Source organism: Cryptomeria japonica, chromosome 2 (assembly GCF_030272615.1).
Source record: "Cryptomeria japonica chromosome 2, Sugi_1.0, whole genome shotgun sequence".
Lineage (NCBI taxonomy): Eukaryota > Viridiplantae > Streptophyta > Pinopsida > Cupressales > Cupressaceae > Cryptomeria > Cryptomeria japonica.
Window position 1 is genome coordinate 166023390 of NC_081406.1, and position 21802 is coordinate 166045191.

The 21802-nt window shown below is 32.2% G+C and overlaps 1 protein-coding gene across 6 annotated transcripts in view; it reads right to left on the bottom strand.

Moving 5' to 3' along the window:
• Positions 1-21512, bottom strand: part of LOC131065974 (probable leucine-rich repeat receptor-like serine/threonine-protein kinase At3g14840) — a 92029-nt gene extending 70517 nt beyond the window's left edge. The window contains exons 1-11 of one of the 6 annotated variants that reach the window (XM_058000615.2): positions 21114-21512; positions 20790-20964; positions 20609-20680; positions 13648-13719; positions 13426-13497; positions 13227-13298; positions 4421-4492; positions 4225-4296; positions 4031-4102; positions 3729-3800; positions 3550-3621 (exon numbers count right to left, since the gene is read on the bottom strand). In XM_058000615.2, coding sequence (XP_057856598.2) covers positions 3550-3621; positions 3729-3800; positions 4031-4102; positions 4225-4296; positions 4421-4492; positions 13227-13298; positions 13426-13497; positions 13648-13719; positions 20609-20680; positions 20790-20964; positions 21114-21240 — 950 coding nt within the window. In that variant the 5' untranslated portion in view covers positions 21241-21512. The remainder of the gene's footprint in view (positions 1-3549; positions 3622-3728; positions 3801-4030; positions 4103-4224; positions 4297-4420; positions 4493-13226; positions 13299-13425; positions 13498-13647; positions 13720-20608; positions 20681-20789; positions 20965-21113) is intronic. The other 5 variants (XM_058000612.2, XM_058000610.2, XM_058000611.2 and 2 more) reach the window with 5 other exon arrangements.
• Positions 21513-21802: the final 290 nt, after the last annotated feature.

Here is a 21802-nt window from a genome sequence, read left to right on the forward strand (position 1 = left end):
TGGATTGAGAGGATGTCATTAAATAGGGTTTCCTAGGTAAATTACCAATTAGGGAAAGAACCTCCAATGGTCAAGTATAGCCACAAGAACCAAATTCCATCGAGGAGATAAAGAAATTGCCCCATTTCAAATTAGGGCATGATTAAGGGGGACTAGAGCATTTTGGGGCACCCTGGTCTAGACCAAGGCACTCTGCACCCTAGTCCTCTAGCAAATAGGACCTCTTTATCTATAAATAGAGAAGGTTCCTCCTAGATTGAGCCCACTTGATGGTGTTCATGACATCAAGGATTGGAAAAGGAGCCAGAACGGGCCTAGAGAGGGGATAAATATAGGACACAATAAAGTAGGAGCACAAACATGAGGTTTAAATTGGACCAATTAAAATTTACAACACTACAATATAATGCCTCTCCCTTTTGCAGTGTGGAGATGTGGATATCTTGTTTTGATGTGAGATTATTTTGGAGATTTTGAGATGTGCTTGTGTCCTTTTCTCTCAAGGGTCCAATCTATGATTTGCTTCAATGTGTTTTCATTGTCTATATGGCTTATGATGTGTTTGCACAAATCACATAATGTTGTGATTATATTATATTGTATGCTTGTATTCTTTTGTGTCTAATAGCTTGAGATGACTTGATGTACATTGGCATTATGATATTCTATGTGATGTTTATTGATTTCTATTAATGATGTTGAGATGTCGGTTGATATTGATTTAAATGCTAATTTAATGTAATGTTGGCATTTAATGCATTTTGAGATGGCAAAATGATGTGATATGATTTACTATATTTCATGATGTTAATATTAACACTAGATTAAATGATTATGTCTATAAATTACTTAAATACAATTAGATGATTTGTTATGTGATATTTAATCCCATTTGGGAAATCATTTTTGCTTCAACTATTATATATATTCAGGTACCCTTATCATTTGATGTGTGGTTACAGGTATCTAGTATCGACTCCACCTAGCTCCATAGGTCTAAGCATACTTTTCTCTAACAGTGGTTAAATAAGAGATAACACGTTAGCCAAAATCATCACTAAACCTTATCCATTTTACTTAATTAATTGTGATTCCACATGTGAATACTAGTAAAGATCTAAATATCTTGTTTCTGATGTTTGGATTACCTAAGTCCATCTTATGGTTTGCCGGTAAAGAGAGTATGCATTTTCGTGTAAATTGCATATTGTCATCCATTTTAATGTGGAGTTAGATTTTAATGATTTTTAATGTAATTTAAATATTTTGGATTAAATTATCCATTATGATAATTCATTTTGTTGGCATTTACCAATTTGGGTGTATGGGTTATTTTGGGGTAAATTAAATGTCATTTCTTTTATTTATTTTTATTTTTACTTATTCATCTCTTAAAGTGAAATGAATAGTAATGGGCTTTTATATTGGTCATTTGGCCTATTTTTCAACACTTTGTCATTTTTTAATTTTATGAGCTCAAAAACCCTCTTACATGTAGAATTTGATTTTGTCAGAATTATCAAATTCAATTCTAGAACCTGCAACTTGCACAATAACCTTCACGGAAAGAAGACAAATATTTCACCAGAAATAATGATGAATTGAGATGGTTGAAAATGTACATGTGACATGCTTATAAAGGCAAGGCAATAATTCAAGCACCAATGAGGTGCAATGGTAGGTACAACTACCCAACACAAAACACTAGATGAAGGTAACACAAAATAATATTAACCTTACTTACCACCTAAGAAAAGACTATGCCTAATTAAACTTAAGATGTGAGCAAATATTAATTTACTCCAACACCCCCCTTAAGTGCAACTTAGGGAGAAGATTTTAATGTAGAAGATGCCCCCAACAAATGAGGCTCTAATGAATGAAGCCTGATTTGAATGGATCATCAATGAAGATATCGGTCGTAATGATAAACATGACCTCGACCAATGCCAAGATGCCAAAGTATCATGCAACCACAGTAGATCACCCAACACACAACAATTTGATCACATATTGAGGGATGCAAACAATCAAGGAACTAGTAAAAAATAAGAGGTTGATTAGCAGAAAATATTAGAGCTAATCTACAACTAACATATATAGTATAAACCCCAAACAAATATACGGCCTACAAACTTAATATGAACCAAAGAGGAAAAAATAAATTTGGGCCAAATGACAATGGCACAATATATCGTTAAACAAATGCACTCATTGGAAAAATAATATGACCTCAAACAAGTTGTTGAAGCTTCTCAAATACGAAAGGAGATGCAAGAGGAAAGCTTTGATACCATGTGAGAATTATAAAATTCCAGTCTAGAACTTGCAACTTGCACAATAACCTTCATGGAGAGAAGACAAATATTTCACTAGAAATAATGATGAATTGAGATGCTTGAAAATGTACATGAGGCTTGCTTATAAAGGCAAGGCAAGAATGCAAGCACCAATGAGGTGCAAGGGTAGGTAAAACTGCCTGACACAAAACACTAGATGAAGGTAACACATAAAATAATATTAACCTTACCTGCCATATAGGAAAAGATTATGCCTAAGTAAACTTAAGATGTGAGTAAATATTATTTTACTCCAACATATTTGATGATTTGAAGGCAATATTTTGTGAATATTGTTTTGGGTATTGGCTCATTAGATTTGGAATTGGAGATTTTACTTGTTACTTTTTGGATTCAAAGAATTTTGTGGAGTTTTTGAAGTTTTTATTCTTTTCAAATTTCGGACAAATTAGAGGTAAGAACCTCATAACTTTCTATTTGCTTTATCTTTTCGATTCTAATTTGTTTCAAATGAATCAACAGATGATTTAGAACATTTTCCCCTTTTAAACCAATAAATTACATTGCATATTTAATTTATTGTGAAAAGATTTAAGTAAAATCCATTTTTTAAGTTGTTACCATGCCAAAATTTTAGTAAAATGCATAATTAGTATATGAGTGTGAAAATGAGGTGTTGATTAGTTTTAGACCAAAAAAATATATTAAGAATTCTAAAATTTGAATTTTAAATTTTGAATACATTCTTAAAAATATTCTAAAGGATATCCAAACTTATCTATCCATGTACTTTTTTTAATTTTCAAATATCTCTATAACCACAACAAATTTTCATAAACATGCTCCCCTTTCCCACTTCTACCAAAACATGCATTCTTACCTTAGATTTATTAATAAAATGATATATTATTAAATATTTTCATATCATTGTTCTACAAATATTCATAAAACTCATTATAAATAAAATATCTATTTAATAACAACTAGTTTGTACCTTAGAATGACTATGTTTTCCTTCACATAACTATAGAATTATGTATTTATGTCATAGTTATGTATTTATATCATAAATTATTATTTCGTGTTGAGTATGTTGTATATGTTGTATATGTTCTTATAGAATTCTTCTAATGCCAAGAATTATGAATAATCGAGGATAGATAGTCACCTATTTGTTAAAAATTATAGATTCTAACTATAAAATAATTAACTCTATATTATTATAAACTATTGTAGTGTATTTACTCACAATATCTTTGGTTTGATGGAATCTCCAATATATTTTGGAATTTCTCCATAAAGCATTGCATTTCTGAGCACTCTGCAAAGAGAAAGGTAAACCACAAGCATATGAAAATATTATTCTTTTACTCCGTGTCTTTTATATAATTTGGATGATATATTGAATAATCATATTTATATACTTACATTGTTCTTAATTTTGTTAAATTTTGTATGAATGACAAATTTGAGCCATCTCCAGTTAGATAAGATATCCTCCTATTTATATATAATCATACAAAATTAATTAGCATCAATTTAATTAAGTACATATATTTAAATAAAATTGTTATATCTAAAATTTTAATTAAATATATTGACAAGTACAAGTTTAAAGATATAATACTAAAACTGACGAAATAGTTCTTTCAATTGCTATAATTTTAAGCATGAAATGTGATATCATGAATGAAGAAATAAATTGGGATGATAAAGAAAAAAATACTTACAAGTCTTCTAATTGAATCAAATTTGAAAAGGTTGAAGGAATTGGACCTTCTAAAGAAGTAGCTTCAAGTCTCCTATAATGAATAATGAATAATTTTAATATTTATAAGTTTATAATTCTAATATAGGTGCCACAATTTTTATAAATTTAAATTATAAAGAAATAATTCACAACAAATAAGAGAAATATTCTCACAAAATTGTAAGGCTTTTCCAATTTCCAATGAAATCCGGTATTTTACCCCTAAAGTTGTTGCTACTTGCTACACTGCAAAACTAGAAAACAAATTAGCATGCTTAAAATGGAATATACATTTCATAGTAATTTTCTAAAGTTTAATTTATAAAATTTTATAATGCTACAGTAGGAACCAAAAAGCATGGAAACTTACAAATTTTTTAGTCGATGGAAGTAGCCATATATTTTAGGTATCTTCCCATGCAATTGATTACTTTGAATATACCTATGAATAAAGAATAAAAATTACATACATACATTATAAAAGTATACATTATGCATCTAATAAAACTATGAACAATATAAGTACTTATTTACTTGATAATGAAATTGAGATAACTTATTTTTGCTTAAAAAAATTGATAATATTTTTAACTTAGAAACCCAATTTTGTAAAACTATATGGATATCAGCTTAGTGTTGCAATGTAACTATCTTATTCTATGCTTGAGATATTTGTAATTACACTTTCTTATATCTAAAATTTGGACAACCACTTTCCATTAGGAATGGTCTATGACTATATAAAAAAAAATTGTTAGGAAATGTACCAATAGTTGTTAAGAAATGTACTAATATTGTAAAAAATAACCAATCGGGTGATGCCATATCAGTTGCACAACTATTGGGGTCTCTTTTGCATGCCTATTGGTCTCACTTTTTTTTGGGCTGTTTTGGACACCTTGGCAAAAAGCATGCTGATGTGGCATCATATTTGATGATGTGGCCCTGAAACCTTAGTTATAAGTAGGGGACTTGCCAAGTAAGCTACTATAAAAAAAATCGAAGCGTTTTGAAATTTCCAAGTAGGATTTTGAGAAGCCCGAAGTTAGGGTGCACAACTACTGGGTCCTTTCCCCTAAAAGTCATAAGGATTTCGAGCCCACGAGAAGAAATTGTCCCCCTCGTATTTCACTAAAGTTTATAATTAAAACTATGAAAAAAAGCCACCACCTTTTTTGAAAAAGTCATTGAAAATAAAAGCTATTAAATTAAATTCATTTGAATAATAAGTGGGGCCAACTTTTAAGTTGCATGTGTAAGGAAATTAGCTATTTTTCTTCAAATGGGCATGAATTTTACCCAAAGAGTCAGTTTTTCAACTTCCTATCTTGGTTGGAAAACTAATTTTGAGCTCTACACTATAATATAGGTTTGGTTTTCTAATTTTGGCATTCTGTTATGTTTTTGGGGCATAGAAGCTATAATTTCTTTGTTACACAGTTTTGGTCATAATTATTACATATGGAATTGGATTTTCGAATTCAAATTGGCATTGGAGAGAGTGTCCAGTCTAATAGACAATATTGTTGCTAGTTTATTAGTTTGATAAGTATGGAGAGTTGTGTATTTGGTTGATCACTTGTAGCTGCCTAAGATTTAGAGTGTGATTGTGTGAGCCTCTATATGAGTCAAGAGGTGAAATCTTAAGGGGGTACATGGATTTTATGAGATATTTATGATGCAATAGCTAATTATTAGACTTGGTTCTTCCTGCTATAAGTTTACAAGTGTTTTTTTAGAGTTGTACTTTTATGGTGATAGGTACATAGGTTGTTCTCGGTTTAAGGACATGTTTCAAGATGGTTTGAGACTAGGAGTCTCATGTGGATGATAGTTGGATTTAGGTACAATCTTGGTTATGATTATGATGTCAAGGTTATGAAAGTATGTATTTTGCATTGACATGACATGACCATGTTTGTGGTGATTGTAAGGAAGTTAAGTAGCAAAACAACTTCCTACACTAACCTTGAGAAGAGGGTAATGCAAAAATTTTTACAAATCCTTACTATAGTTACAAAAACTTAATATAAATAAACATAAATAGTATGCATGCCACAACACAATGATTTATGAGGGTAAATCCCTTTCGAGAGAAAAACCTCACACTCTAAAAGTTTCCCAATATATTATTCAAAAAACAATAATAAATTACAGTATACTTACAGAGCAAGCATTTCATAGGAGTATCACCAACCAGAGATTTAAAGGTAACTCAAGAGCTATATAAGACTCTTACACATAACCTCCATCTCACACACCTCATATATAGGAGATACAATACATGAAACCATCAAACAATATTTCAAAACCATGGGCTAAAACCACCTAATAAAGTGGCACCCAACTTATCTCCAATCCTACATGACTTATGATGTGTCAAAACACACATCAACACATTCACCACTCTTTTACAACTCATTTATTTGTTTAATGCATTTTTTATATTTCCTATTTCAAGAGACCCAACTTTTGAAGGCCGTAACTTTTGAACTAGGTGTCTGATTGATGAACGCTTTCAAGCATTGGAAAGCTTGCAATGTGGGTTATCAATCTATAACCCACTACTTAGTTAGGAACAATTTTGGGCCATTTTGGAGCCTATAAAGCCTCAAAATTGACTCAACACTTTTGTTTGCAAATTTGAAAAATGGAAACTTAAATATTTGCAAAACTAGACATGATCTTGCATTGAGAATTTGCCAACATACTCATCTAGCCAATTCAAAACTTTGGGGAAAATTTCAGACCAATCCATGCTCAAATGAAAATTTACTAAAAAATATTAACTTTATGTATATGCAAGATTGAGACGCCATTTTCCTAACATTCTCCCACTTGTAAAACACCTTGCAAGAAAAAAGGGAGTATCTACACAATAACTTAATTGCTAGGGGTCATAAGGCCCATACACTCGAACACCATTGGAACCATCTATGCTCACAACCTTAGTTAAAGAATCTGCAACATTCATCAAAGTCTCTACCTTAATAAGGTTCACCTTGCCATCTTGGAGCAGACAAGTATGAGAATAAGCCCAATCATGCAACATTGTTTATACAAATCCAAAAATATTTACTCAAAAAAATAAATTGGGGTCTTTTATTAAAAAATTCCCATTTATAATCTCTTTCAGGAATAACAAAATTACAATATCCGTTCATATAACTTTCTCTCATAGTTCTCTTTTCCCTCAAATGACAATCATTTCAACATCCTACTCTCGTTCACCAACTACCCTTCTGTTCAACTGCATTTTATATGTTGTAATGAAATTTTAACAGTCAATTAGGTGTTCCAATCATGATGTGCTACACGACTCATCATTAACAAGAACAAGAAATTGAACATCATTTCAATGAGACAAGACTATATTGGTGGGAGTTTCTTTGTGCCCCATCAACTCCTCAATGAAGGATGCAGTTGAAAGCAAGTAAGGACAAAGTCCATTGGTGAGACTTTCTTATACCAATGAAAGCCACTTTTGTCCCATCAATCAATCGATCATGAAGAATGAATGAAGTATGGGCCAAGTTCGTCAGTGGGAATTAATTTATTCTTTCAAACACCAAGTTCTAAACCAAACCAAAACTAAAACTAAAACAAAATCGCAAACAACTTAAAAAGGAAAATATATTTGGGTGATAAAGATTGCACATTCACCCAAGATGTTCCTACATCAAACACCTTGGGTAGGAGAAATGTTCCATGAGAATGAACTCATGAACATTTGGGCCAATTTGGAATTGGAATTCCATACTTAGCCAATTCATTTATCTTCAACCAAGAGGCCTCCTCAACTAGTTTTCCCTTCCATCAAACAAGATATTCCATGTATTCATTTTCACACATGGCCTTTGCAACTCTAGAATTAAGGATTGCATCCACTTATTGATATTTCTTTTTAGGTAATTGATCAATCCATGTTGGTTCATGAGATGTATCTACTAGTAAATGTGTTTGTGCACTATCCTACCCCTCATAATACATAAACATCTCTAACATTGAAAATAGGAGAGATATCAATGTTCTTTGGAAGGTCAACTTCATAGGCATTAGCTAAAAACATCCTTAAGATCTTGCAAGGACATATCTTCTTCCATTTTAGCTTATTATAGGTTCCCTATGGAAACATTTATTTCCTCAAATAAACTCATACCAATTCATTCATTTGAAATTCTTGTTTTCGTCTATGTACATCAACATAGTCTTTATACTTTGTAGTAATCTTCTCTATTTTCTCCTTCACTTCTTTGTGAAAATGTCTAGTTTACTCTACAAAATCTTCAGTCATAGCACTTGTCATCACTAAATATTCACTATCCCTAAATTCATCTACGCCCCTTGGTTTGTAACCATACACAATAGTGAACTGAATTTTTCCCGCACTCTTATTGACTGAGTTATTGTAGGAAAACTTTGTCTGTGGCAATATTAAATCTCATTCATTTGGTCAATATCTAATCAAACATATCAGTAAATTATCCAAACTTCTATTAACAATTTCAGTTTGACCATTAGTTTGTGGATGGTAAACTGAGCTAAACCCCAACTATGTGCCTAACTTCTTCCATAATGTATGCCAAAAATGGCCAACAAACTTGTATCCTAATTTCAGATAATAATTTTAGGCAATCCAAGTAACTAGTTGAACTATTTCTTTGAATAATAAATTTTCTATGTGGGAAGCATCACTAGTGTTGTTGCAAGGAATAAAATGAGTCATTTTAGAAAATCTATCAATAACTACAAAAATTGAATCACTACCTCACTAAGTTTCTTGCCTTTCAACAACAAATTTTCCTGGATAAAATACTCCATTCATGGGTTCAATCCACTTCCATTAAAATTTTACATACTATCCAAGCTTCCTTAAAATTGGAATCTTATTCATGCAACTCACTCAAATAATCAAATCCAACAACATTCACTTTTAGCTCTTTCAACAACAAACGCCTTCTACTTAGTGCATCAACAACTCTATTGGATTTACCACTTCTATGTTTTAAGATAAAAGAATAACTTTGCAAAAATGAAATCCATTTCAGATGCCTCTAATTTTACTTACCTTGGTTGTTAATGAACTTAAATGCATGATGATCCATATACAACACAAACTCTTTTAACAATAGATAGTGTCACCACTTCTTGAGTGCCTACATTGTATAAAATTCCTAATCATATATTGAATATTTCCTCTTAACTTCATTCAAATTTTTGTTGAAGTATGTTATTGGTCTTCCCACTTTAGTTACAAATCCTCCTATAGTTGTTCCACTTGCATAGCTATAAACTTGGAAAAGTGTGAGCCAAAATTTGGCAATGTCAACATTGGGTTGCTTTGTCACTTTACTCTTTAGAAATTGAAAACTTTTCTTTGTTGCAGCTATCCACTTAAATTATTTTCTCACTCCCTTCATGGTTTTAGTTATGGGAGCACATATTACACTAAAATTTCTTATGAAATTCTTATAGAATCTTGCGAATCCATGAAAATTATGGGCTTCAAACATACTTGTTGGAGATGGACATTTATCAATAGCCTCGACTTTCTCTAGGTCCATTTTTAACCCTTCCTTTGAAACTATGAATCCTAAATAAACCAACTCCTTTATAAAAGTACATTTTTTAAGATTCACCATGAGATTTTCTTCTCTTAACCTTTGCAATACATTCCTAATATGTTCAAAATGTTCTTCCTTTGTCTTACTAAAAATTAGAATATCATCAAGATATACAATGAGAATCTTACCAAGATAGGGCTTCAACACTTGGTTCATTGATCTCATGAATGTGTCGGGTGCACTTGTCAACCCAAATGACATAACTAGCCACTCATACAACCCATCCATTTATCTTGAACAATGTTTTTCACTCATCCTCATCAAGAATTCTGATTTGATGGTACCCACTTTTCAAGTAATCTTTGTAAAGTATCTTGATCCACTCAAACAGCCCACTATTTATTCCAAGTAATGGACATTTATATTTGATGAGAATTTTATTAATTTCTCAAGAATTGGTGCACATTCTCCACTCACCTCCTTTCTTTGGTGCCAACATAGCAAGTACCACATAAGGACTATGACTTTCCCTAATCAGCCATTTATCCAACAATTCTTGGACTTGTCTATTGATCTCCCCATTCTCCTTAGGTGTCATCCTATATGGTGCCTTATTTGACAAACTCAAGCCTCGAATCAAATCCATAAAATGACATATTTCTCTTATTGGTGGAAAACCATCTAAAATTTCTTTGATCATTATCTTTGCATATTCATCTATAGTTTCTTGGATTTCTATAGGTAACTCCTTCTTTCCTACTATCACGTGTTGTGTTGGTTGGGAAACAAAAACATAACAAACTCCATCCTTCTTCAAATCCTCTGATAATTTCTACCTTGAAACCAAACACACTCTCGAACTACCTTCCACATCTTCTTAATCCTTCATGGGATTCAAAATAAATTCTTGACCATCCTTCTTGATGGTGTAGATATTATTCTTCCCATCTTGAATAACTTACTTTTCATATTGCTATGGTCTACCCAACAAGATATAATATGCATCCATTGATATTACATTACATAATATTTCATCCTTATAATTTCCAATTTGAAAGTTGACCAGGCATTGTTCTCTTACCACCAATTGACATTCTTTCTCCAACCATGAGACTTTTTACAGGTTGGGGTATTTTAACCATTTCAGCTTCAATTTCTTCACCACTTCCTCAAATACAATAAATTATCTGTGCTACTGCTATCTACAATCACCTTGCAATATTTTCGTGTAGACTTACATCTAGTTCTAAATAGATTTCTTCTCTGAACTGATTCAACCTCTGCCTTCTATGGGTCTAATAAAATTCTTCTCAACATTAAGGATTCTCCATCGTTCAGATCCTCTTCATGTTTTGAAGATTCTCCAACTTCATCATCCCCTTGGACCATATGAATTTCAGCCTCCCTTCCTTTACCTCCACTTAGTATTTGTGGACATTCAAAAGCTCTATGCTCAATTTCTCCACATTGGTAACACATACCAGTGAATCATGTACCTCTTCCTCTTCCAATACTTTCTCATCCTCTAAAGGACTTGCCTCTTCCATGAAAATTTCCTCCTCCTCCCATTTCTTGAGTATAGGAATTTGTCTGAGAGGTACCGGTTTCATCTTGTCTCATTGAATTTCCTCTTCCACCACTACTTTGCCCTTTGCCATGTGCATTTTTGCCTCTTTCTATGTTATTGTTCTGCTACCTCCTATTTAACTTCTCCTCAACCTTTGAAGATCATTGATAAGCCTCCTCTATATTATGTAATTTAAGAATATTTATTTCATCATGAATTGACACATGCCGGTCATTTAAATACCTCAAAACCTATTCTAACTCTTCTTTAGTGTGGCCTGCTCATATGCTTAATCGATTTGTACACACAAAAGCCATTTAAATACCTCAAAATTTTAAGGGCTTCTATTATATGACATATAATAAATAATATATTAATTATATTGATTATTAGTGTACATATTTATCAATTGGTATCTATTGATTTATCAATTGACATCAAATCTACAATAATAAATACATATAAATTTAATATGTATTTATTATATTTTTGTACATATTAGTTGATAGAAAATGGATATTTCTATTGGAAAAATGTTGTCTCAACCTTTCATTTGCATGCGGATTCTCTTCAAAGCCTTCGATTGTCTAGATAAGCATGTTGGTAAATTTTTGTTGCAAGATCATAGCTAGTTTTGAAGATATTAAAGTTTTCATTTTTGGAAGGTTTTGTGAAAGATTTAAATTTAATTTTGAGAAATTTAGACCCTCTGAAATGCCCTAAAAAGTGGGTGTAAGCGACATAGTAAGTTACAAGTAAATAGAGCACTTTGTGAGCTTTTTGGTATTTAAAACAATTCAACAATTGGACACCTAGTTCACAAGTTATGGCCTCCGAAAATATAAAATGTATTGGACACATAAATGAGCTATAAAAGGGAGGGACACATGTTGATGTGTGTTTTGACACATCATAGGGCATCTAGATTGGAGATAAGGTCAACTCTACTTTATTGGGTGGTTTTAGCCCATAGTTTTGTAATACCATTTGACAGTTTCTTGTATTGTATTTCCTATATATCAGGTGTGTGAGATAGAAGTCGTGTGTAAGAGTCTTATGGCTATTGAGTTACCTTTGAATCTTTGATTAATGGTACTCCTATGAAGAGATTTCTTTGCAAGTATATTGTAATCTATTGTTGATTGCTAAATAATATATTGACCTGTTTTTGGAGCATGGGGTTTTCTCCTGAAAGGGTTTTGCCCACGTAAATCATTGTGTTGTGGTATGAATGGTATTTATGATTATTTGTGTTAAAAATTTATAATCGTTGTAACAATCTGTTTATGTTTTGAGCTATCCTCCTCTCAAGGTTAGTGTAGGAACTTGTTCCACTACTTAACTTCCTTACAATTTCTAGGGTTTCAAAATTATAGCATATTAAATCTTAATGGTTCCTATTGTATAACACAAAATTTTACATGTGTTTATTGTTGGTAAATATATTGATTGATATCAATTAATATATATGTATAAAAATAATTAATACATACAAAGGTTTGCATTTATTATTTACATTGGTATGCATATCAATTTAGTGATTGATATGTATTAATCAATAATGAAATTGATATCTCAATATTTCTATGATATCTTATTAAAGTTTGTATGTATGGGTTGAAGTAATTTCTAGAGTTTTTACTATATCATATTAGAACTTTTAAGGGCTTCTATTATATCGCATTTACTTAAATTAATGTTTTATTTGTTGGTGTATATAATAGACTTATGTTCAAATAAAATTCTTTAAGATAGACTTATATTTCTCTAAAGATAGGTCTACTAGTTTTATTTTATTTAAAAAAACTCCTATTTTTCAAATCATGATTCATAAAATCTAAATTTGAAATAACCAAAATTAAAATAATAAAAAAATATTTTAAACCAAGTAGCTATTAAACTTTTTTTTCTAAAGCATTTATTTGATAAATCTAAATAGCTATTAAACCATTTTTTAAAGCATAATTTATCTTATGTTATTTTAAAAACTATAATGAATTTGTAAGAAAGATATACATGAGAAGAAATGGCACATGTAAACTTACAACATTTCGAGATTGTCTAATTTTACAAATGATTGTGGTAGTAGTCCAGATAGCTCATTTGAATATAAATCCCTATCCAACATAAAAAGAGTAGCATTGATGTTAAATTATTACTCATAATTTAATCACCTGAATCATGATTTTCTACAATTCTTGTACTCATTTTCAAAAGTTTATACAACCAAAATTCTTGTCTTACATTTTTAGTAAATTTGTGAGATTCCCCAGTTCTTTTGGAATAGAGCCAAATAAATTATTCATACCAAATGACCTGAAATAAATAGATCAAAACTTTCAAATTTAAAAAATAAAAATATAGTACATAAATTTTTCAAATATTTTTTTTCAAATAATCTACTCTTTCCTAAATCTTTATTTATAAGATAAAATCCAAAAAAATATCATCTAAATAAAAACTTACAAATTTCTTAAGTTAGCTAAAGATCCCAATTCTGGTGGTATTGGTCCATTGAGATGGTTGCAACTAAAATCGCTGCAAAAGGAGACATCAATAATACAAGGGAGACAATAAGTATATTTCAGTTTCTAATTATTTTCTTAGCTTCTCTTTACAAGAGGATTTACTAAAGTGTGTCACTATTCTTTGAAAAAATCCTTCGAAATTCACATGATATGATAGTATTTTAAATTTTAAATTTAAATATAAATTAAAGTATATTATTTTAAGATCATGTTATATAATGTTTATATTTACTTTAAAATTGCGGAGTAGTTTATTTTTAATATCTATTTTTATTATTTAAAAAAATTAAAATTAAGAATTAATATTTTAGATTAAAAACATGCAAAAATATGTCAATATAATTTTAACTCAAAGATTAAACACAAGATTTATCCTCTACAACTAATAATTTAACATTTGAATTGAAAGTGAAAAAAAATAAGCATATAAGATATCTAATTAAAATCTAACATAAGTATAAAAATATTTTAAATAAATATATATTTTTTTAACTATTAAACTTTAAATAATGTTAGCATAGTCATTATGTCTTATGGATATCAATAAAGTCATACATGTGATATGTTTTATGGATATCAATAAAGACCATGGGTATCAATAAAGGTGTACAAATGAATCAATTATTGTTCAAAAATGTCAAAAAAGGAGAGACTATTACTATTGACTATTGATACATGTAAAATTTATTAATAGACCTTTAATTTTTTATTTGAATTTTTTTTTTTTTTGAAAATTAAAATTTGAAAAAAGGTGTAGAAATAAATCAATTATCGTCCAAAAATATCAAAAATAAGATATTATTGACTATTGACTATTGATACATGTAAAATTCATTAATAGAATTTTCATTATTTATTTGTTATTTTTTATTTTTTAAAAATTAATAATTGAAAAATTAAATATGTGAAAAATTAAATATGTAAAAAATAAACAATTATTGAAATCTGAACTATAACTGGTGCTCTTCCATATGCACCCTCTTCGGCCAAGATGACTGATGTATGAAAACAAAAAGAACTAGGGGAAAAGATCTAGTAGTTGAGCATGTACCAATTGTTGTGAGGGTTGTTGATACCTTTAGTTTCAAAAATGGAACAAATAAAACCTATTGTATGAAACAAAGAATATCAATTTTTGTTATGAAAAGTACAGTTTTTAGGAAATGTACTAATGTTGTAAAAAGTAACCAATCAAGTGATGTCATATCAGCTCCACAACTATTGGGGTCTCTTTTACACGCCTATTGGTCTCACTTTTTGGGGGGCTGTATTGGACACCTTGGCAAAAAACATGCTGATGTGGCATCATATTTGATGATGTGGCCCTGAAACCTTAGTTATAAGTAAGGGACTTGCCAAGTAAGCTGCTGTAAAAAAATCGGAGTGATTTGATATTTCCAAATAGATGCAGGAGCACGTGGGCCAAGAAGCGATCAACACCAATTTTCAGTTTTGGTTTGTCTTAGTCTCGGCATCTCTGCATTGACAACTCCAAATCTGGAACAGCAGAAGACAACACTCCAGAAATTCGAACTGCAATTAACTCTGTGAGCCAGTGTGATCGAATGTTTTGGTATGGTAAAGGATTAAGTTTTCCCTTTGTTGCATAGTGCAATACTGTTTCTTCTCTGTTGCTGTTGCTATTTTTGTTCTCTGATCCAAGGCATTGAGTAATTCACTCCAATACTCACAGTACGGATAGAAGCCTTTGATCCTTGTTCGCCGGCTCAAAATAAAACTATAAACAACTAACAGAGCCTAGTTTTGAACAACAAAATAATTAACATGTGTGCAAGATATAGAAGCGTGGAGTTGCACCTCAACTGTTTGACAGAATACCCCAACGAATGTGGTCTCATTGACAGCCTTGATCGAAGGATCTGCACAAAATGGATTTATCAAAAGGGCTCTAGATATTTTTGAGCAAATGAGACAGGCAGATATAAAACCAATTTGCGCAATTTTTGTCAGGATATTCACGGCCTGTTTTGGAATAAGGCATGTGAATCGCTTTTGCAGAAAGTGCATTTGTTGGAAAGGCTCTGGAAACTTCCATGGACAGTTGTCTTGAAACTGATCAACTTCCTACGTTGGAAAATGTCCAAAATTCTGTTAATCTGAAAAAACTCAGTATGGAAGATAGAAGCTCGAATCAATGAATTGGTGAAAGCATCAGGAATGAGAACCGATGGAAGGCTAGCAGATAAAAAAATTGCAATAAAGAGAAGAGAGAGAATTCGAATAGATATCCATATGAAAAGGCATCGGTTCCATTGACAGACCGAATGAAGATTTTAATTGACATATGTGTTCATAAATAGAGGAAGGAGCATCATTGTGGGAGGCTGCGAAGTGAGTAGAGAGGCGACCCCAAGACGGGTAATGTTTCTGGCTGCTACGATAATGAGAGGTGAGGGAGCTGCATGGTATGAGAAGCATCAGCCCAAAAGGGCACTCTGGAAGGTATGGCCTGGAAACGAAGTGAGGGCTGTGTTAACATGCTAATAATCACACCCCAAAGAAAGAAAATTAGCAGATTGATATAGCTGCATAGGAGAAGGTAACAGTCAGGGTATAGGAACGGAGTGAGAGCATATGAATAGAGGAAGAAGTGCGTTGAGGAAGGATGACAGAGGGCTAAAATCTATAATTAATGTGTTGTAATAACTTGATGGTGTAGTGAAATTGAAATAAAACGAATGGTTGTGTTGAAATCTTGTCTCATTGTCATTTGATTTTGTGAGCAGAGAGCCTCTGCGATTATGTGAGGTGTGTTTTGAGTTTTGTGAATTGGCAAAGGGGAGTACCCTGTTTTGCAACAGTAGATTTCTGTTTAGAAACAAATTATTTCTGGAAACACATTGGTGATGCAGTGGGAATATACACAAAATCGCTATCAAACACAACCTTACACAACCCAAATCAAATACCATATTGAACAATGGAACAGATTCAAAATCTGCACAATGAACTCTTGAGATGTTTATACCATATTTACTAATAAATCATTACAACAACCTCTCAACTGAGAATACGTCAAATACAGCCTGTAAGAGTGAGAAATGTGAATTCAAAACTAAAAATAAACTCACTTACAACAGCAAGAACACATAGGAAACGAACTAAAGAAATTCTCTATTCAAATCACACTCCTCAACATCACCAGGTCTCTACGACAAACAAAATCAACTCTCTGTAGAATTCAAAACACACTATCTTGGCTCCTTGTTTCAATCCTTGCATCTTCTTGAGTATATCTAATTCGTAGTCTACAAGAGTGAACTGTCTCAACATTTTCTCAACCACTTTGTGATTTTTTTTTTCTTTTTCTTCCTCTTTCTAATTGAACTTCTCTCCACCAAATTGAAGCATGTCCTTTTAGCTTGATTTTAGCAAACCTCACTATATGAGGATCTCTTATTTCCTCAAACTCAAAATACTCTTACATATCATTCAGCCAATCTACCAATTCTTCTGGATTTAAATTTTAGTAGGAACATCGATCTTGGGTGTTTTTTCCTATCTTTGATAATGCAATTAGCAATGAGTAATTTGCAACTGCTGTCGCTACTTGTCTTTGCTTAGTTGTTTGGCTGGCATTCTCCAAAATCTCTTCTTCTTCATCACTTACTTGTCTTTGCTTAGTTGTTTGGCTGGCATTCTCCAAAATCTCTTCTTCTTCATCAGTTACAAGGTCTCTTGTTCTTGCAAACCATCTTTTAATCTCTTCTTGTAAGGTTTCAACTTGTCTTCTTAAAGCTCTAAAATCATCATCACGAACAAAATTACCACCTTTTCCGCTTCCTCTAACTCCAACTCTATGTCAATGACGCAGGACTCCTCTTGCAGTCATTTTTCCAACATCCACAAACTCATCCTTGGTGCAAGCTGCCTTTCCCTGACGAATCTGCCTGCACACTAAGAATCTTCTGGCTTTGATACCATTGATGCAGTGGGAATACACGCAAAATCGCTATCAAACACAACCTTAAACAACCCAAATCAAATACCACATTGAACAATGAAACAGATTCAAAATCTGTACAATGAACTCCTGAGATGTTAATACCATATTTACTAATAAATCATTACAACAACCTCTCGACTTAGAATACATCAAATACAGCCTGTAAGACTGAGAAATGTGCATTCAAAACTAAAAATAAACTGATCTACAACAGCAAGAGCACATAGGAAACAAACTAAAGAAATTCTCTATTCAAATCAAATACCTCAACATCACCAGCTCTCTGTTACAAACAAAATCAACTCCGTAGAATTTAAAACACACATCTCCAACTAATTATCTGATGTAAATACCTCCCTACACCTGCAACAAAAATAAATTATTCAATCCTCAAACAAAAATACTACACCTATCCTGTCCTCTCCAAAATCTGGGTTTTTCTTATCTTTTCTTAAAACCCTTCTTTCCAAAAACAATCCCCATCACTCCCAAAACTCCTCCTCTCCAAATTGCTACGTCCAAAAACAAAAACCCCCTCGTGCCTTCTCAAAATATCATTTTAAATTCATTTCCAGCTTCATGAATGTGCATTTACACCCGCCTGGCCATTTGCTAAAATTAGGTCTGTTGTCATATCACTAACTGCACATTGACTCCCAGAAAAGCAAAACTCAGAACCATAAACTGATTTGCCAAAATTAGAGTTTTTTTTTACGGGCTCCACTCCTCAAGCAATAACATTCAAAATCCAATTCAATGAGTTTTGAAATTTCAATTTGAACTCACTCCACGTGGATGCCCTGCATCAATTGGTCTTCTTTCTACAATTTAAATTAATTCAAGAAGCTTCCTATCGGCCCGACACTTTCTAAGCTTTGGTCCAGAGAATATAGTCTTCACCAAATCGTTTGCTAGTGATTGCACTCTTAATACATATAGACATGCAGACTGAGCCTTCGAGATAGCAAGAATTTTCTTCTTTTGCATTCGTGTAGAAGCTCGAAGAGGGCTCTTCTGGTCTGAGTACTTAACAGAGTTAAGATAATAAAAGGTTGATGAACCGAATATTGAAAACGAAAATTTTGTTACAAGTTCATAGTAACCTCAAAGATAAATATGAATATCTTGAACTTCTTTTTGAAAACCAAGAACTCTGTAACTTTTTCTGCAATGGGAGAAAATAATGATTAATTGATCTCTTTTATAGAGAGATTTTAATGGAAACATCTGAGAGAAGCTTGAAGTTTACTGTCTTTAATCAAGTAGCAGAAATCTATCCTAGAACTCGAAAGTGAAGTCATTATAGACTCAAACGACAAGTCCTTGTGTTAGCCGAGAAGCTTTTCCATCTTGAAGTCAAGACCATTAAAGTAAAGAGACTGTCGGTAAGTAAATTTAAAAGTCTAATTTAGAAGTCCCAATTTACCAAAAGTATTTAAGGGGAACCTAACTTGTTTTTGAGAAACTGAACTTCACGTTTGAAGTTACTCAATTTTATTAGTTGATGCATTAATATTACCCTGGTATGCAGAGGGTTAGGGAATCAAAGAGCTAAGTTCAAATGTGTTATAGTATGTGCAGAAATTGCACATGAATTAATGCATGTAGCCTGCAGAAAAGTATATCTACGAGTGCATGCAGAGAAGGTTAACTTACTTAACCCTATGCAAATGCATCTCAAGGGTCGATTCATGCAACGGGTATACCACTAGGACAGTGAGCCTAATACCGGTATGTGAAATAAAATATAAGGAGCCGTAAGTCTGCAACTCTTATTTCAAGTTCAATGGAAACTTTTGGGTCTTTATAAACCAATGAAGCCCTAGTATGATCGGAACCTTATGGCTCTAAATCAAATCTTAACACTTGTCAACCTAAAATTAATTGGACTACCATAATCAATGTGCTTCCTAGTTTCAAGTTGAGTAGGGGTGGGTGGACAAATGAGTACACATTAGATGTGCTTAGTAAGCATATTCAAAACCTCTGGCCAAGGTAACACAAAGTTTTGCTTCCATCAGTCAGTCCACCAATATTAGATGCATAACCTAGTCAGTGAGTCATACTAGTTAGCACGAGTCTATAGTGTGTGACCGGCTAGAGTTGTGTAGGTATCTAAACACTAGGTTTAGATGGTAACTAGACTTAGTCATGTTTCTGCACCCTCATGAAGGGAAAGCCAGTTCTGAAAGGAAGATGTGTGGACTGCCAGGTCTATGATTGGAGGTAAAGCACCCTAATGATACTCTCCCTCACACGGAATATGTTGAGAGTTGATTGGACAATTGAACAGACAAACAAAAACACTGTAGATTCTAAACCCTTCTTTGTCTTCTTATTTAACGTTAGCATGTTTGAATATGTTAGCAATAAAGATCTAGTAAGAATCTTCTACTTCCATGTTATCTTTTCAGTAATCACTTTATGTTTACTTATCAAATCGTGTTAGAATGAAGTTTATGAGCTTTTAAAAAATGTGTCTATGCTATTTCAGTTAGCTTTTCTTTTATAAAAGATGCATGAAATACATTTATTTTCTTGTTATGTAAAAGTTATTGTTAAATTGGTACACTATGTGCCATCTCTAATTGATTGTGTTTTAGATTTACTAAAATCTTTTTGGAGATAAGTTCTGATATCAAACTTGTTGTGCTCCACTAAAAGATTAATTGTGTCAACGACCATCCCCATTATTAAACGGATTTACTTTAAGACACCTATCCCCTAATTGAAGGATTGAATCCCTTCCCCATCTATAAATTCAAAGAAAAAACGAAGTCCTAACAAAATGCTTATGGCTGTAACTAGAAAGCAAAAACCAAACAGAAAACTCAAATACTTGTTTGAACTAAATATGGGAATTTGAAATCTTTTGCATAAATTCACATAAAGCATGGTAATCAAAACAGTAGCAAGTGGAGTCTTATCACACATTTCTTCAAGGTATGTGAGATTGGCCAGCTCCGCTGGGACCACTCCAGTCAGGTTCTGGCTTTTCAGATATCTGCAACCATTTATTTCATTCAACAATTAAAAAATTCTCTGTTTAAGATAAGAAAACCAAAGACAGAGCAGAAGTTATACAAAAAACACAGGAAAATATGGATACATACATGCGGGTAACGTGGAAAAATGTTCTCCCCTCTGTCGTATGCATCTCACAGAATAAATTATTTTGGGTCTCATACTCCTGGCTGACATTCCAGCTTCCCTTTCCACTGCAAGGATCCTCACTGAAATCCCACTTCCTATTTCTCATTTTATCTCGTATAGTTTTCAGCGCTTTTACTATCAACAAACAGAATTGAAATAATGTGAATTGAAATGTAGAGAGAGAGAAAAATTCCTTAAGAAATGAGCTTTTGTATACTACTTTTTAGACAGTTGATTTTGAATATAGGAGTGGAAATGCATAGAAATAAAAGACATTTAATTACCTTCTTGTGGGTCTGTTACTGTTGCTGCAGCAGCTTCTCCTGGATGTCCCCTGTAATAGCAGTGTAGAAGACTTATGTGTAAAACCCATACTAAAAATATGAAACCCAAACGAGAATGGATTGCCATTGCAAAGAAAGGAGAATAATGAAAGTATCTAAGTTGAGCTCATTGTCCTCAACATTTCATTTACGGAATAGGGATGAAATGGTTCTAATTTGGAATTGGTATATAGGATTTAAGGACTGTATTGGTATATCAACTAGTCAAAGATTTTTGGGAAAGCTGGCATGTTGAAAAGTTTGCATTATGGGAGCAATTGAGAATCAGAGCACAATGATATTATTGTATCAAAGTTTGACTGCGTATGATTACTTAATTCGAATTTCTTATATGCTTTCCAAGTACAATAATGAATGGCACTGCTCTTGCCACATATTGGCTTTTGTTATTTAGACTTTTTTGAGTGAATAATTTAAAAAACACACTTATTACTGACAACCAATCAGTGAAAGTTTAGACCAAATTATGAGGAGAGCTGATATGCAATCAAAAGTGAGCGGGACTGTATTTTTTTCTGCATTCTTTCAATTAGAAAAGTAAGAAAAGTAAGCAGGACTGTACGTCTCTCACCATGAAAGAAACGTTTATTTGTGGGGTTATCTGAATGGCCAGTTGCGTCTCGTCAACA